This window comes from Euleptes europaea, chromosome 7 (assembly GCF_029931775.1).
Source record: "Euleptes europaea isolate rEulEur1 chromosome 7, rEulEur1.hap1, whole genome shotgun sequence".
NCBI lineage: Eukaryota > Metazoa > Chordata > Lepidosauria > Squamata > Sphaerodactylidae > Euleptes > Euleptes europaea.
The window spans coordinates 77,776,056-77,794,194 of record NC_079318.1 but is presented as its reverse complement, the minus strand read 5'-3'; the positions used below and the strand labels follow the sequence as shown (position 1 = coordinate 77,794,194).

General features: G+C 50.6%; 1 protein-coding gene across 1 annotated transcript in view; it reads right to left on the bottom strand.

The window, feature by feature from the left end:
* Positions 1-1,874: 1,874 nt before the first annotated feature.
* The window catches only part of ASXL2 (ASXL transcriptional regulator 2), a 38,888-nt gene continuing 22,623 nt past the window's right edge, over positions 1,875-18,139 (bottom strand). The window contains exons 3-10 of the mRNA XM_056852383.1: positions 16,348-16,463; positions 13,668-13,788; positions 12,099-12,239; positions 9,721-9,884; positions 8,741-8,837; positions 8,191-8,296; positions 5,850-6,507; positions 1,875-4,190 (exon numbers count right to left, since the gene is read on the bottom strand). Coding sequence (XP_056708361.1) covers positions 1,878-4,190; positions 5,850-6,507; positions 8,191-8,296; positions 8,741-8,837; positions 9,721-9,884; positions 12,099-12,239; positions 13,668-13,788; positions 16,348-16,463 — 3,716 coding nt within the window. The 3' untranslated portion in view covers positions 1,875-1,877. The remainder of the gene's footprint in view (positions 4,191-5,849; positions 6,508-8,190; positions 8,297-8,740; positions 8,838-9,720; positions 9,885-12,098; positions 12,240-13,667; positions 13,789-16,347; positions 16,464-18,139) is intronic.

The following is an 18,139-nucleotide window of genomic DNA, read 5'->3' as shown; positions in this document are numbered from 1 at the left end:
CATAATACCAGAGTCAGGGTCACCCAAACTGAGTTTAACGAGAAGTGGTGACTATCTGGCACCTACTGGAGGATGGAAACAGCTTACATTGTGAATGCAAGTCAAAGGTGAACACTCGTATGAAGATGCTTTGCACCAAGACAGACTATTAGAGTGATCCATCTAGCCTGAGTGGGAGCAGCTCCCCAGGCTCTCAGAGAGAGGAGAGTGCCTGCAAGGTCCCTTTTAGATGCAAGGGGCTGCACCTGGGGCCGCCTGAGTGACAGAACAGACAGGCTTGGTCTCCCAGCCCTTCCCCACTAAGTGAACGTCGTGCTCCTTGGGCAGGGCCTACTTGCTTGCTTTTCCATTTGAGAGAATATTATGAGGAGCGCTGACATGTCTTCGAAGGCAGTAGAGGGTGCTCTACCTCTGACTGAGCTCCAGCAGCCAACACCCGTCACAGGGTCAAGGCGACAGCCTCCCTCCCTCCTTCCACCCCACTCCCTGGAGCCCTTGTAAGCAGCCCTTTGCTTCTTGCAGATTCTCATGCTGCTGAAATCGAGGGGCCTGAAGAAGGTACGTGCCTTAAAGTGCTGCGTGCAGTTGTGCATTTACAACACCCACCTCAGTAGCCACACAGCAGCACACGGGCTGTGCTTGTGCTGCATACCTCTCCCCCCACCCGCCCCAAATTATGCCTCAGGTAAAGTGAAATTTGGGGACCTGCATAAATCACAGATCGCCACAAACTCCCATGATGCACTCTGCTTCTACAGGAAAGGAGATCCTAAAGCACAGAAATCCTCTGTGCCTCTGAGTTAACCAGACAATGTTTTGTGCAGATCTATGGAGAACCAGACGTCCTTTTCTTCAAGCACACCCGAGAGCCTGACTGGGACACAACTGCAGGATTTACTCAGCCCCTGACTCTGCCTAGGCCAAACCCTTCTGTTAAGTAAGAGCTGGAAGATTCCCAGGCACTTGCCTACCAGGCTAAAAGTGGGATTTGGCCTGCAGGAAGCCCCACCCTATCATTCAGTACACGCTAAGCACGAAGCGGCAGTCTCGCTGCATCTCCTTCTGCAATGAATGAAGAAAACATTAAGGTAGAGGTTATAAGGAACTGAACTGCATATCTGGCCGAATTAAAAAGGGGCTGCCCTACATTTTGTTGGGGGGGGGATAAAGCAGGATGATGGGCCTCACTAGCTGGTTGTACTTTGGAAAACTAACAAATCTGAGTTGACAGCAGCCATAGTCTGCTGATGCAACAGGGGCTCCCTTTCCTCATGGTGACTGAACTCCCATTCTTATGAAAGCAGCCATATCATGTCGCTGGGAAGGGCAGCTACCTGTCTGATGCAGCAACCGTTTTTAGCTGCTGGTCTCCAAGTCCTGGCTTCTACGTTGCATTGAGACACCATGTAGGTGATATGCAGCTAGTAAAAGAAACCAGGTAGTCAGGGCCAGGACACCGTCAGCCACCACAAATGGCACTATGGACCCTGTTGGTAGGAGAGGAAAGGGATGGCAGGGGCTTGATCTGCCTGTTGGAGGGGGATAGGTGAGCCGGATGTGACCCGCCAAGGAACAGATTGTGAGATGAGGGACTGACCAGGCCCTGCTTCTGCTAGCCAAGGGGCTGGTAAGGGGACTAAATAGTGTATGAGTCAACAGATTTACCCAAAGAGGATTGAAACGAGAGAAAAAAAAGTTTTAAGACAAAAATGATGCAACCTATTTACATGATTCCTGAAGTGCAAACACTTGTCCCAAAGATTTCAGATGGCTGTGCAAGATGCCTTCGCTCTCACAGGAAAGCAAGCAGACGCTGGGGTGGGATGCCCAGCTCAGCAGCCGGTCCTCCAAGGGAGAATGCCAAGGAGGGCCCCCTGCTACCGCACAACCAGGCAGGAGACACAGAGTTTGGAGGGGCCGATGCAGTCGTCATGGCAAAAGGCCCCGCAGCCCTTGCACATGATCATGGCTTTCAAACGGCAGTAACACTTGGAGGGCAGGTCCTCCAAGCCCCCAGTGTCAGAAAAGGCCTGGGCAGGGAGGGGCTGCCCGCGGCTTCCTGCACTTGCCGACTGGCCAGCGGGGATGGTCGTCACGGTCACAGAGAAGGACACGACGTCCCCGATGCTGCCGGGGTTGGACAGCCCCGTCAGGAGTGCCTCCTGGTGCATGTCCGGGGAAGTGGAAACATTGATCGTGCCGCTGTAGCCCGGGCCGACAAGCTGTGCAGCGGCAGGGCTCCCAAAGAGCCGAGAAGGTGGCGAGGGAGAGAGGAGCAGGGGTTGGGGCGGGGTGGAGCCTGCTGGGGCATCAGGATGAAGCTCTGTGCTCCAAAGTCTCGTTTCTCTCCTTGTCTGTGACGCTTTTTCCTGGGCTGCCTGAATAAAAACCCTTCCCACAGCACTTCTGGCAAATTCCTGGCTTGCTGAGAGCTGGAGGGAGCCCGGGGCCTTCCAGCATGCAGTCTCCTGCTCTGCCTTCACACTACCCGCCTGGTGGGTTATCTGTTCTCCTTTCCCTGCACGAGTCAGAAGTTCCTCGTTTACCACGACACACTCCTCTTCGTCGGTGGTGCCTTCCCCATCTGTATCTCCAGCATCTTCCCCGCTGCTGCTGCTGTCTCCTACTGCTGGCTCCTGTTCTTCTAATTCCATTTTGGGTCCATCCGGGGACACGCGGTCCCCCGGGTGCAGGGCAAGCTTCCTTCTGAAGTGCTCGGAGCCGCGGCCGTAGGTGGAAACGTTCAGAAGGTAATGGCCGGACATTGCAGGTTTGGAGGTCCTTCTCCCCGTGAACCCCAGCATGAAGCTCTGGCTGGTGGAGCTGCTTTCCACCGGGAAATCTGGAGGTGGGAGAGTGAGCTGGGAAGGGGGTGTGGTGGGAGAGGGCAGCTTCTGCCTCGACACCCTCTGCATCAGGGCCTGAAGGATGTTCTGCTGGACTCCCTGGCCCAAGGCTTCCTGGCTGGGGTGCAAGTCAGCAGTGGTCTTCCACAGCTCCTGGCCTGTGAAGGGAGGAAAGGGCTGTACAGCATGGGTTATCTGCTGCCTACTGGGACTGAAGCCTGGCTTCCCACAGGGCTGAAATGGGACCTGGTAATGCTGCCTCTCACCAGGCCTGGCCGCGACCACTGGCTCTTTGTGCTCCTTCACAGGGAACGGGATGGCCTTCATCTCGACTCTAGTGAGGGGCCTGGGCATGATCTGCTCCAAAGGGACCTCTTTGCCTTGAAGCAGCTGAGCGACCAAGGGGTTATTCGCAGGGATGCTGGAGCTCGTCTTTGGGGGAGGCGCAGTTTCAGCTGTTCCCAAGGTGGCCGGGGGCACTTTAAGGCCATGGGTGACTAACAAAGCACTACGGGGTGGGACAGCCACAGGCGGTGCTGCCACGGCGCCGGCCCGAGGGGCAGGGGGAGGCTTGAAGGGCACAGCTGACAATGGAGGCAGAGAAGGTGAGTGAGCGGAGCTGGCGGCAAGCGCTGCCTCAGGTAGACTTTTGCTGACTGGCCGCGGCTCAGGGTCACAGGCTGCTCTTGCAGGCAGGCTAACAGCAGAAGGGTGTTTTATAGGCTGATCCATCCCTGGCCCAAGGCCACAACCCAAGCTCAAAGAAGACCGGGCACCCTGGCTTGCTGAGGCTGTCGAGGGGCCGATGCTCGCTACTGCTGGCTGGGTGGCTGACGGGGTATCTGCTCCTGGGCAGCTGCCGGGAGTTCTGGGCTGCAGGGAGGGAACCGGCTGTAGTTGTGTTCTTGCAACACTGCCGGGAGCCCCCTGTTCTGTCGCCGCCGCCGCCGCTGGTGCCCAGGAGCCTGGGACAGAGGGGAAAGGCCTTCTTGGACCTGCCCCGCTTCCAGTGCCCGCCAGGTCAGCCGCCTTTGCCTGGGTCGCAGTTCCATGGGGCTCTCCTGATGCTGGGCTGCCCGTCTCCTCTCCCTTGCCCCCTCCTCCTGGGCCCGGGCCTGGGATGGCTTCCACAATGGAGGCAGCAGTAGCAGCAATGGAGGCTGCTGCTTCGGCAGCAGCTGCTGCCCGACGGGCCCTGGCCATTTGGGCTCTGGCCTTGATGTCCGCCAGGGTCCTGGCCCCTGTTCTCCTGGGACTGGTGATGGTGCAAGGAAAGCTGGGCCTGGGAGAGACCTGGCTGGTCGGAAATGGCAGTGGAGATCCATGGATCCTGGAGACGGGGATCTGGAAGAAAAACAGAGGAGCGCATCAGTGATCAGGAGGGGAAAGCGGCCCTCCTCGCTCTAGTTTCTTCCCTCTGCCGAGCTCAAGAACGAACAGGCTGCCTCTGAAGCTGGGGCTCGCAGGAAGCCACCCTCCCCTGAGAAGCCAAGCAAGCTTCTTGGCAAGGAGCTCCAAGCAGCATAAGCTATCTGACGCCAAATCTTTAGGGTCTTTCAGAATTGCCTCCATACGTTCCCCTCTTGGCACCTTAAAACTAGAAGCAGGAAAGACGGAAACGACAGCTGACACGATGATGTGCCTCCCGCGTTCAGGAGGCCATTTGGGGGCCTGCATGGCTCTGCTGTCTCTTTCTTCCCACCCTCCTACACAGGAGGCGAGACCACATGCTCAGCCGCACACAGACCTGGAAAACAAGGTGCGTGTTGGGCGTCTTTTCTCCCTTCTCTGCCTCTGGCATTAGAACACAGGTGGGGAAGTCACACCTTCAGCAGCCATGGAAAAAAAGGGCATTTCCTGTTTCCTGTAGCCGGGGTTTTTAAACTGGAGCCTGAATTTGGGAGCTTTCCCATGAAGAACATGTGCTGTACCACTGAGCTATGGACTTCCCAACAGAAAAGTTAAGCAAGACTATTGTATACAGTGGTGACTCCCCCTGACAGCTCCCCATTCCTCCCTGCAAAACCTGTGCGCCATCACCCCTGTGTGTTTTAACAGAAGATGCCTGTTTCCAGTTGCAAGTGTCCAGTGCAAGGAGTAACAAGTCTCTCCCTCTGCTAGAACAAAAAGAACTGCTTTATATAAGGTCAGACCAGTGATCTGTCAAGCCCAGGGTCGCTTTGCCCACTTTTAAATTGAGGAGGAAAATCTGAGGTCTCATTATTTATTTTAAACATTTATAAGCCACCTTTCTACCTACAGGAACTCAAGGCAGCTTACAGTATAAATGGCAATAAAACACAGGACAAAATATTGTCGAAGGCTTTCATGGTCAGAGTTCATTGGTTCTTGTAGGTTATCTGGGCTGTGTAACCGTGGTCTTCGTATTTTCTTTCCTGACGTTTCGGCAGCAGCCTGCCACAGCTGCTGGCGAAACGTCAAGAAAGAAAATACGAAGACCACGGTTACACAGCCCAGATAACCTACAAGAACCAAAAAACACAGGACAATTCACAAAACCGCCAATTAAAAAACAATAATTTAAAACTGCCGATAGGCAGAAGAACAAAAATTAATTAAATTCCATCCATCTTCAGCTGCCTCCCCCAGGTCAAGAGTGAGGCGGCCAGGTGCACCTCCCTCGGGAGGTTGTCCCATAGTTGTGGGGCTGCTACTAAAGAGGCCCTTTCTCGTGTACCCACCAGATGAGCTTCTCTGGTTGACAGAACTGTCAGGAGAGCCTCTCCCTGTTAACTTAGTACCTGGGCAGAAACGTATCGTGCAAAAAGTCACCTGCCCTCTGCCACTGGGCAGCCCAGGGGTCAGCACCTGGCCAGCTTGACCTCCTTAAACCCTCATTCTGCCCCATCTGCGAGGTGCAAGCATCTTTCTCACCCCACAAATGAAGGAAAGCAGCAGGTGCTGGGACAGTAATGGGGCACTTGCCAACCCACAAGCATCAAAGTTACTTGTACTCAGCCTTAATGCGAAGGGTTTTTTTACCCTGAGCGGAGGGACCTTTGGCACAGGCGCTGCTGGAAAGGGCTGTGGCGGGCTTTGAAAAGGCGGGCTGGAGATGCTGTTCTCCACGATATGAGGCCGTTTTTCTGGTGTAGTCGATGCCTGTTCAGGACTCTCCGACTTCCTCTTGAGACCTTGGACTCCGGTGTCCATCTGTTCTGCGCCAGGGACAGAGCTCTCCTTGGCGGCCATCTCCTGAGACTCCTCCCCCGGAGTGGCTTCATTGCCTGCTGCTGCTGGGCTCTTTGGTTTGCTTGCATCTTCTTTCACTGGGGACTCCAAGCTGCCAAACTGTGGTGTCTCCCTTCCTGGCTCTTCACTCCCTGTGGAAGGCCCAAGGGGAGATTGGTCACTGGATCTGGAGGGGAGACTGCTCTCTGAGGAGCTGACAAACTCTGCTGGCTTGGGGGCTTGGAGTTGCTGCTCCTCTTCCTCTCCTTTGCTTGCTGCTGCTGCTGCTGGTGGTGTTGCCAAATGATCCTGAGCCTTTGGAACCACAGGAGGGGCTGCCTCTTTCCTTGACACAGCTGCAGAGACGGGCATGCACTGCTGCAGCGGAACGGCTGAATTCCTAGCCTGTGCCTGAGTAGTGGGGATGTAGGACGTCAGCTGCTTGGATTCTTCAGGACTCAGCCCAGAACTAAATGGAGAAGAGAGACATGCTGGTTAAAACACAGGGCATCGGCTGACTTTGATGTCAGAGCTGCTACAGCGCCAACCATCAGAAGCAGATAACCAGAGGCCGACGTGAGATCTGTCTGTGTGTTTTGGTTGCCCCTCATTGCTAGGTGTGTGGGAGCAGGAGACCAGTCTTCCAAGGTCATGCATAAGGAGGGCGATAATTATGCTCTGTCATCAGTATCTAGAACACTTGACAACAACTCAAAATTAATAGCAATTTCTTTTCATTCTGTCCCAAAGCCGAACAGAGAGAAATGCCGACCATAATATCTCTGACCCATAATTGCTCTACTCTGGGTCATTTGTCATCTTTTATTTGTCTCTAGATTGTATGATCTTTCCTTCCTATTATATTTTAATGATGAATTTGTATTTGCATTTTAATATTTTATTGGAAATGTTTAATTTTTTTAAACTTATGTTAAACTATGGTACTTTTTTTTTAATGTTATTGATTTTGTTTTGGTGGAATTTCCACCCTGTTCTGTATTGTTGCTATGGCTTTTTTTTTTTTTTTTGCTAATGCAATAAAGACTTGATGATGAGAGAAATAAAAATCTGCACCACCTTTTGAGAGAGCATACTGTGGCAAAGAGGACAGCTACCTGGTACAGAAAAGCCCTCCCCCCTACCAATGACTTTGGCTCAACACCCCTAGCTTTATAGAACCTTGTGTGGGCTTATCACAGTTCAGCAGTTATCAGGGAAGAGGCAGAAACATAACAGGAAGTCCTGCGGAAGTACTAATGGAAGGGGCCCTCCTGGCATATTCCAAGGAAACTGCAAGGGAGACTGGCACATCCACTATGTAAGAGGGGGGAAATATATCAAGGGGCAAAGGAGGGAGAGTGGACCTTGACTTATCCACGGAGTGGAGATCTCCAGCTGACCTCCACCTATTGGCCCTCCTTTGCCACATGCCCCAAATAGCTTGTAGTTGCTGCTGAAACTCTGGTTTTGGCCATCGTTTCTCCTTATGAGAGCCAGTGTCATGCTGTACTCAGCCATAAGCTCAACAGGCGGCCTTAGACAAGCCAACCTCGGTCCCTCATCTGTGACCTGGGGATATGGCCTCCCTTCCAGAGCTTACTGTAAAGATTAATTGAGCTAACATGTGCCAAAATACTTCTGAGTGCTTTGGAAAGGCACTGTATACCAAGAATTATTATTACTGTGATGAACACCGCAGTGTAAAGCAACATGGCAGCTGGGACAGAAGCTTCAGCAGGTGCAAGAGACAGGAAAAGGCACGCAGGAAGTGGCCCTGCTCAGCCCATAGTTTGGGCATGTAAAAATCTGGCTTCCTAAACACCAAGGACTTCTGCACTATTGATTTCAGGATGGCAGCCTCTTTTCATCCTGGAGACAAAATGCTAGGTCATGGATCCAGGAGAGACTGTCTGCTCAGTCTCGTTGTACTGCCCCCTTCAGGCACTGAGGGACATTTTTAAAAAGATGATTCACTTTTTAGTGTGCCACTATAGCCCAAGAGAACCACAGGGAGCCTGGTAAGGGATTGTGTAAGAAGCACAGACCCAACCCTACTTTCACTCATGGGCCTCCTGAGAAACGGGCATCTCAAGGGAAGAAAATGGCATATTTGGAGAGAGAGCAGATAAGATGAGGCAACCAAAGCCCTCACCTCTGTCCATAGTAGCTCTCAAAGAAGTGTTCCTTCCACAGTTCCACTTTCTTCTCCTTCTCTAGCTCCTGCCGAAGTCTCAGCTGCATTTCAGGAGTGAACTCCCCTGCCACACACAATGGAGGAAAAAAAGTGGAGTTCAAGTAGGAAAAGATGGTTCTTATCAAAATATGGAATCCCCAGCTCGCTGAAAATTCCCCCACTGCTCTCTGGGTTCTGCTGCTGCTCTAGGATCTTCTGCTCAGCCAAATGCACAATCCTGACCATCCTAAGTCTCTTCGGAAATAAGTCAAAGCAACCTTTCACACCACCTTTGGAGCATTTGCCAATTCTCTCCATAATGGGACATTCTGTCTCCAAAATCACCCCAGCAGAAATGGTGGGGTGTGTTTTTTTTTGGGGGGGGGGCTGCTATCCTGTGCTTTTCTCCCCACCTCCGCAACCAATTTCTCCAGACAAGCTGAAAATATTCTCATCTAGATTCTTCTCGATACTTTGGAATCGTTCCTCTCCCAAGTCCAGAGCCCTGCCTCTTTCACGAAGGCCTCACCTTCTGACAGCCGTTCTTTCCACCCTTGGGCAGCAGACGTGAAGAACTCGTTGTTGAGGGCAGAACTGCTAAGCTTCAACAGCCCATCCACCCCGATCTGAGAGAGCAGGGAAGGGAAGACAAAACAAAACAAAAAGAATGCAGTGATTCTTCCCCCGCAACGATCTTATAGGAGAGTGAGCAAGTGCGACAGTCTCTGGGGAGAAAAGAGTCTCAGGGTAATTGACCCAAGGGACTCAAGCGCCTGCTTCCTCAGTTGGGTTTGGCAGGAAGCTCTTCTCATGCCTCACACACGCTGGCACTTCCTGCCGGACAGGTCAATTCACACAAGAGCTTTGGAGAAGTAGGAAGAAGAGCCGCATACTGTAGTCATAACTTCATACTGGCCACAGATAAGGAATTAACCCTCCCCACACACAGAATTACTGAACAAGTGTCTGAGGGCAGGGGGTGTTCTCCTCTAATGTCTAAAGGGATCATTAAAAAAAATTAGAGGGGAGGCAAAGACAGTTTGGGCACTGGCTGAACTGGAAAACCTTCCCACCAGGTGCCCCCTTCAAATTCTTGCTTCTTTTCCTGCAAAGAAAGCCCACTGCCGATGCATAGCCAGGATGAAAGAGAAGCCAGGCAGGCTAGCAGGTGGTGCCTGAACCTCTTTATTATCATTACAAAAAAAGTCAATACCCCTCAGGAGAAACCTGTTTTGCTTTTTTGACACGTTCTGAATTAGCTGTTCAATTCCTGCTGTTGCTTTGAAACAGGGAGAAGGGCGGTGGGGGTGGGGGAGAGGAGAGAAAAGAGATCTAAATTCTGAACAAAAAAAAAAACTTCAAAGCAAACTGCAGCTTCCTCCAAACCATTCATCCATTCGATGGTAGCAGATTTTCTCTGAGTGCTTTTTGTGCTGTTTGGATCCTCGTGCACCAGCACTGCTCCTTAGCCCTTTGACTTGCTCTCCCCCTCTTCCCCGGGAGACGCACCTGCCTGTCCACTTCGGGGAGCAGCTGGAGCAGCCGCTGCTGACAGTCAGCTGGCAGAAGAGAGAATGTGAGCTTGTTGATCAGGGCCCGCAGGTTGGTGTTCACCAGGATGGAATCTGGGGTCTCCACGTCAATTTCAGCACATTTTGTCCTCTTCAGCTGCCCTGAGGGGAGAGGCACAGATGGACCATCTATCAGCATCAGGAAAGAAAGTGAAGCTAATCAAAACACACCTCTGGATGGGTGACCGCTGGAGAAAAATCAGGTGGGCAGGACCCTACAGCCTATTCTAAGGCTTTAGCTTGGAAGGGATTCTTATGCATCATGGCATAGTGGTCAAGAGCGGTGGCATAGTGGTCAAGAGCGGTGGATGCTAATTTGGAGAACCGGGTTTGATTCCCCACTCATAGAATCATAGAGTTGGAAGGGGCCATACAGGCCATATAGTCCAAAAGGTAAAGGTCCCTTGTGCAAGCACCGGGTCATTCATGACCCATGGGGTGACATCACATCCTGACGTTTCCTAGGCAGACGTTGTTTACTGGGAGGTTTGCCAGTGCCTTCCCCAGTCATCTTCCCTTTACCCCCAGCAAGCTGGGTACTCATTTTACCAACCTCGGAAGGATGGAAGGCTGAGTCAACCTTGAGCTGGCTACCTGAAACCAACTTCAGTTTGGATCGAACTCAGGTCGTGAGCAGAGTTTTTGACTGCAGTACTGCAGCTTACCACGCCCTGCTTAATGCAGGATCCTCCGCATGAGCAGCGGACTCTAACCTGGTGAACTGGTTTGATTCCCTGCTCCTCCACATGAAGCCTGCTGGGTGACCTTGGGCTAGACACAGTTCTCTCAGAACTCTCTCAGCCCTACCCACCTCACAAGATGTCAGTTGTGGGGAGGGGGAGGGAAGGAGATTGTAAGCCGCTTTGAAACTCCTTAAAGGTGGAGAAAAGTGGGGCATAAAAACCAACTCTTCTTCCTCTTCTTCATGTGCCCAGGCTGATTTACCTGCTGCAATCTCTCTAGGCAGCTTCTTCCTCTGCCAAGCTGCTTGCAGAGGCAGAAGGCAAAATCTACCTTCTGGCAGTCCTGAGGTCCTGCACTCGGTGGCTGCTTTCAGTGCATACCAGTTTTCACTGTCTGTAATCTACGTTATACATACTTCTACCTATCTAGTACATGTTATTCTTCTCTCCTCCTTTTTATCCTCACAACAACCCAGTGAGGTAGGTTAGACTGAGGGGGAATGACCAGCCCAAGTTCAACCAGCAACTTTCCGTGGCAGATTGGGGACTTGAAACTGGGTGTCCTATATCCTAATCGGACACTCTAACCATTCTACAAGATCTTGACTCTTTAGACCATGGTTGCCAAAGTGGGCAGTACCACCCCCTGGGGGGCAGAGGGATTACCTAGAGGAGCACTAAGAGGCAAGGGGGCAGCCGGGGGGTGCTAGAGGCTGGCCCCTTCAACTGTGTTGTTGGACAGGGTTGGGGGCGTTGGGTTGAACCAGGTTTGTGGAACCAAGGGGGCAGAGGCTCAAAAAGTTTGGGAACCACTGCTTTAGACCCTTCTTTAGGATTTATTGTGCTGGGAAACCGTTGCTTAGAGATGGTACATTTTCCCGAATGCCTTCCTGCTGCTGCAAGGACTCTCTTCAGTGGAAAAAGTGAACAGTTCTATCCCCCTCACCCTCAATCATTCAAGTGTGCCTAGGGGAGAATGGAATGCTTTCTACTGCACAATCTACATGGGGCTGTGCCAGAATACAAAAGGAAGTAAGGAGAAAGTACCAGTTTCCCAAACCATCAATCCTAAATGAGGGAAATCTCAAAAAGGTGTTCAAAAGCTATTTACTGAAGCACTCCATGAAAGTTGCTTATGCCTGAAGCTTTGTATATATTTCAGCTCTCCGTGGAAGGCAACTGTGGAAACACAACAGATGTTGTGACACAATATTTACAATCCTACAAACGTATGCAAAAAAAAATGATCTCATAACTGTAAATGCAAGAATGTCCAATGAGGCTAATGCAGAAAAGATACAGAGAAGTAGAGATTCTCAAGAAATCAAAAGAATTCAGCACCTTTATTTTTGGAGGAATCCAAGCCATGAAAAGGTTGTTCTCCAATAAGCATGACACAAGTGCCAAGCAAGGCTAAGAGTGGCCAAGTGAAGGCAGCAGTGATCTAAAGGGAGAGGAACCCAGCCATTTTGCCTCCTTTGTTTTATGCCACTGAGTGGGAAAGAACCAGCCCAGCCCAAAAAGAATCCATTCTCATCCCAAGAGACCTTCCTTACTCCATCCCTACTCCCGGTCTTATCATTGGCCTTCAATAGGACAATGTTCTTCTTTGTGATGGAAGCTGTTGTCTTACTTGCATGGAGCCGCTCAGATCTCTGGAATGGCTTCTTCCCCAGGACTGGGAGGGAGGGCTCAGCTTTAATGGAGGGAGATGAACTGGAAGTTGAATTCTGGGGGCTACTTGAGTGTCCATCTGATTGTTTTCCTTCCCAAGCTGAAAAGGAAAAGAGGGAGACTTGACCAACGCCTACACCCAAAGACCAATAAAATGAATAATCAAGATGTAGCTGGTAGAAGTCACATGTGGTTACTTGGCAAACCTGCTTTTCAGATAGCAAGGCTGGGTTCCTAGAGCTGCCGGGTCTCCCACTATGGCAGGAGATCTCCAGTCCAGCAGCCCCCTTGGGGGGGGGGGAATATATGCCACTGAGATGATGCAATGCCACTTATGGTTTGAACCTGGAAGTGCCATCATTGCAATGCTCTAGGAATCCCCCAAAGCTCTATAATAAAACCATAGAGATTGAGGGGAATCCTAGAATGTTGCACTGATTCAATGACATCACTTCTGGGTTCGCACTGAAATTGATGTTGTAGTGTCAAAGCAATGCCTATTTGCAATAAGCATGCCACAAGTCCTCATCTCCCTGAATGTCTCGCCAGCTAGATTCACCAGCGAGCTTTTAACCTGCTCTGCAAATGCCAACTCTACTCCATCCATCACCAGTAGAGTTGTCAGCCAGTTGATCCACCAGTGAATCCAGACCTTTGTGAGCATCAGCCTTCCTGAGCAGCATTACCTCCGTCTCCTGCACAGGTGAAGCTTAACATCACTTACGTCCACACCCCGGCTCATCACTACTGACCCACATTTTTGCAATGCCGGTTGCATCACTGCAGGTGTGAGCTGTTTGGCATGGTCTGAAAGGGAAGATCCAAAGGGTTCTTGGTCCTGGGTGACCTGGCTCAGTGGAAGCAAGACCAGTCCAGGAGTTGGGGTTTCTGCTGTATGCATTTGTTTTTCCTTCGTCTACATTACATTTTCCCACTTTTGGTAAACTGCTTTGAGTCAACGGCAAGGGGGGCAAAGGGGGTATAAATGCCTAAACAAACAAATCTTAAGCCCAGAACACATTTTATTGAGGAGAGGGGAACATATTTCTACAGAAATGTCTCTAGAAGTGTTCCCCACACAGGCACAATTATGGTTAATGTTATATCAGGACTGGCTGTTTGCGCAAATATTCCTGGAGGGGTTCATGAGCAGGATAGTTCCTACTTATGGACAGAAAAAAATTAAGATGAATGAAAATTGCCAGCTTCCATGGGTTCCATGAGAATATGCTTCAGTGGGAACCATTTGCTAGGTGTCCGTGTGGAGGAAAGTGTCTTTGGTGGAACCACTTTATAAATAAGCACTTCAGAATCACAGCTGCGGATGCAACTAATACCTCCCTTCATAGATGAGGCCTCCTCTCCCCCAATATTTTCCTCCACATTTTCCATTTGAAGATGTTGTTGAGAGATACAACCCTACTTTGAATTACTATAAAAGTGCTTCTGGGTAAACCAAGGTCTTTGCTTGTACTAGAGAAACATACGATCTTTAAAAATCCCGCAGGATTGTCCTGTTGCTTCGTACCAGGTTTCGCAGGAGCAGAGGGGCTGACAGCCTTTGCGTGCTGCTGCAGGAGGAGGTGGTTGGAGGAGACTGGCAAGCTGGTTCGGCACTGCTGCTGCTTCCGCTGCTTCTGCTTCAGAGCCTAGGAAGGAGGAGGAGAAGGAGATGGACACAAAGGTGAGCCAACACATGGACACATGAAGCTGCCTTATACTGAACCAGACCCTTGGTCCATCAAAGTCGGTATGGTATACTCAGACCGGCAGCGGCTCTCCAGGGTTTCAGGCAGGGGTCTTTCACATCACCTACTTGCCTGATTCCTTTAACTGGAGATGTCAGGGATTGAACCTGGGACCTTCTGCATACCAAGCAGATGCTCTAGCACTGAGCCACAGCCCTCACCTACAGTTCTCTCCACATCAAGAGACATGGTGACACCAACCACAGCAGGGTGCCTTTGAAATGCCCATGCTGACCTCTCTGTCCTTGTACTTAAATAACCTGCTAAAATGCATGATGGAACTCTGTCTCAGCAGCATGTAAAATGCAATTTGTGTGATTATGCATCACATCACTGCTTCAAGGCAGATGGGGCTTCACATTTGGTTCGCGGTCAAGCTGAAAATAAGGTCAAGTTCCCCTTACTCACTATTGTTTAATCAGACAGAAGAATGCCTGGCAGATTAGGCAGAAGATTACAGTGGAATCTCTGTCTGTGTCTCTCCCATCCACACAAACTATCTGATCTAGCCCTTTTATAATGAATCCAAACATGAAATTCTGCACACCTGATTCTTTTCAAGGGAACCAAGTATTTTGGTGTGCCTGGACCTGGGTAGCCCAGGCTAGCCTGGTTTTGTCAGATCTCAAAAGCTAAGCAGGGTCGGCCCTGTCTAGTATTTGGATTTAGTAGTATTTGGGACACCTCCAAGGAATACAAGGGTTGTGACATGGAGGCAGGCAATGGCAAACCACCTCTGATAATCATTTGCCTTGAAAACCCCACCAAGGGGTCGCTACAGGTCAGATGGACTTGATGGCCAAAAAAAAAAAAAATATTGGTGAGATGCTCCTCTTTTTCTTGACAGTATTGTAAATGGTATCTAACTGGATTATCTGAGGTTGGTTAACATTTAAAATGGTTTTTAAATGCCATATTCTAATGCAACTAAAGGGTTTTTCAACTGCTTCCAGCTCCACAGGGCATAAGGGAGCACAGGACCTAGACACAACGATGACTCATATTACAAAGATGACTCTGGTAACCGTTTAGAGAAGGATAAGTGGAGAAAAGGAGAAGAAGGGCTGTTGGTGAAAACGGTAATAGAGGAAGGAAATAAACATTCTTTGAGCAGGGAGACAAGATCAGAGTCCCTTTCGCATGCAAATCATGGACAGAAAAAGCAGCAATCTGGTTAAGAGCCAACATTAAAAAATGGGTTTGTTTTGTTTTCCAACAGGGAAAACCCAGGTCAAATAATCCTAAAGTAAGAGTAAAACCCATTAGGTTAGGACAGTGGTTGGCAAATTCATTAGTCAACAGAGCCAAATATCAACAGTATGATTGAGATTTCTTTTGAGAGCCACCTAAACAAATAAAGGGAGAAGAAAGAGGGGGCAGGAAATCAGCTTGCTTTCCCCATCATTTCCCTCCACCCTGCAGTTATTTATGGAGCCGTCAGCTCGCTTTTATTAAGTCCCATCAACATAAATAACACCGGCGGCGGGGAAATCAGGAGGCGCCGCGCCGGCCTTGCGCGACCACCCGCTGCCGATGCTGTGCCCCTCCTCCTCCGCCTCCTTCTCCAAGCATCGTCCGGGGGTCGCAGGGGGGGGCTTCCCTGGGCCAGCCGCTCGCCCACCTGGGGACCCTCCGCGCAGTCCACGCTGATGCGCCTCCGCAATGCGCCGCCTCCTCCTCCTCTCCACCGGGGGGGGGGGTCTAGGGCTGCCCCGGGGACAGGGTCCAGCCGGCCAGCCGCCCTCCTCCGCCTCCTCCGGCTGCGGACGGTGCCTCTCCTCCCCACAGGGAAACCGCTCCGGGCCACAGGCGAGCGCTACAGCCACTGCCACCGCCGCCAGGGGAAGAGGTCGCCCTCGCCAGCCGCCTCCCCCCCCCCGTGCGCTGCTGCCGCCACCTCCTGCTCGGTGGGGCTGCAGGGCCACGAGGCGCCTCTCCATGCATGCCGGGGCGGGCCGCTTCCTGCCGGGGCGCGCGCTGCCCAGCCCCCCCCAGCCCCCGGCTCGGACCTAGGCGCAGCCCTCGATCCCCAGCCTTTCCTGCAGGCGGACCCGCTCCCCAGCCCAGGAAGAAATGCCAGCAGGAACCGCGGTCGCCCGGGCCCCGGGGCAGATGAAGCAGCAGGTATGGCGCTTAGGGGCAGAGCAGCACTCAATGGGCCGAAGAGCTGCATGCGGCTCACGAGCCGCGGTTTGCCGACCACTGGGTTAGGACTAAGGCAAATCCCTGGGAACTTTTTCCTCTGGAATTTAGGATTCAGATACAGTTAACTTGATTTTAGAGCAATAACATAATTGGGATTGGGAAGCAAATGGACAAGGCCCAGAAAAGGCAGGAGCTATTCAGCTTAGAAAAGACACAACCCACCCAGACAAGGCACACTACTGGAATTGAAGAAATGGCTAGCGAACGCTGCAATGAGGAATGCCTTCCCCTCTGGCTATGGGCTGTTCCACTTACCTGCTTGAGTGCTTTTTTGCTGTGCTTCTGAGATGATGAGATGACTTTGCCTGGGGGAATAGAAGGAGATGGGCAGCCTGGCTGGGGAGAGGACACTTGCGAGAGTCTGGTCGATACTGCAAAATAGAAACAAAAACAATACAGGAAAAATTAATAGACACATCAGGGATAAAGTCATCCCATATCCATGGCTGAAAAACCAGGTACCTAGAATGGCAATGCTTGGATCTAGGAACTGAAGCTCTTTCTAGCCTTACCCTTCCCAGAGAAAACACCATAACATCTCTCTCCCTCCATGTTGGCTCATGAAAACATGTCTCCACATGAAAACATGTCTCCATTCATTATGATGTTCTGGGAGAATCTGCCTGGAGACAGTTCATATAGCACCTTTAAAAGCATCACGCAAACTCTGCCCCGAACACAAGAAAATACTGAAACAAAGGCAGTGCAGTCAGGAGTTTAATGCCAAAATTCAATCCAAAAACTTTTGGTTAAAATGTATTGCCAACATTCATCAGTCTTCAAAGGCAGTGAAGTTAACCCCACACAATCCACATCTTTTGGAACCCATTTTGAGCACTGATTGGATGTTCCACTGGATAGAGCTGGTCCTGGACCTGGAAGATTAAATAATGTCATCTACAAGAAACTTATTTTTAACACTTTCTCTGGGCTATTTAGTAGCTTCATCCACCCCACACCTAAGAACCTGTTCAGAGGGCCAACCACCTCAGACAAGATTTGAGGAAAAGAACAGAGTTTGGGGAGCAAGCACCATCAATATGTAACACCAAATCACTGGAAGCCCCTCTCAGGAGTTTCATGTTTGTGCCAAATAGTTCAGAATAGAAGCTCTGCTGAACTTGGCAGCAAGGGCCTTAGGGCAAGATACATCAACCTCACATTCTGGACAGCAGTAACCAAGAGAAGTCTCTAGTTCAAATCTCACCTCTGCCATGAAGTCACTAGGTAGCCTTAGACAAGTAGTTGCATAGAAGACTCAGCACCCCTCTCCCCAAATCTGCAATATAGGCTGAAATGTGAAGGTCAGGGGTGGCGGGGTGGCACAAACAATCCCCCCCCCGAGCTTTTCTCTCAATTTTTCGTCCAATGGAAAAGACCTGTGAAAATATCTTCTCTTTTGGAACGGGTGAAATGCTGTTTAAGCTGTTCACTCAAAAAGCTACAAGCTATCTAGCTTGAAGGTTTTAATGAAAGATTTACAGAATTAGACAGGAGGTTTCTTATATGTGTGGACAGCATATGCCATGTAAGGTCTTCTCTCTCTCTCATCCTCATTTCAGCAGAAAGGGAGACAGCTCTCCTTCTGAATTTCAGTTTTAAGAAGTTGGAAAGCTGCTGTATGGACCTCTCCCCCCTCCCCCCCCCAGCAAAATATACTCAACATTTCTTTGGCTTTCAGAACCATTAAAGCACTTTGGATATTGCCCATAGCATTATCTCCTGTCTTCCCACATCTTTCTTTAATGTGTGGCAGCCAAATCTCAACACTGGAATGCTGATAAGAGCATTCCTATGGATTCCTATGGCTGCCTGTGTCTTGGAAAACATTCCTGCTACTTTGTCCAACAACTCTGTCCAACAACTGCATCTCCCTTTACTATGAGAACAAGTAGCCCTTCCTTGAGCACCCTTGCTGCTACTTATTTTCTTGCCACCTGCCATCCAGTTTCTCCCTGCTAACATCTATATTTCTCATCATCCACCACTACTGGACATTCTCCCCCCTGCTTACCATGGAGGATCACAGCACCTGCATACTAGGCAA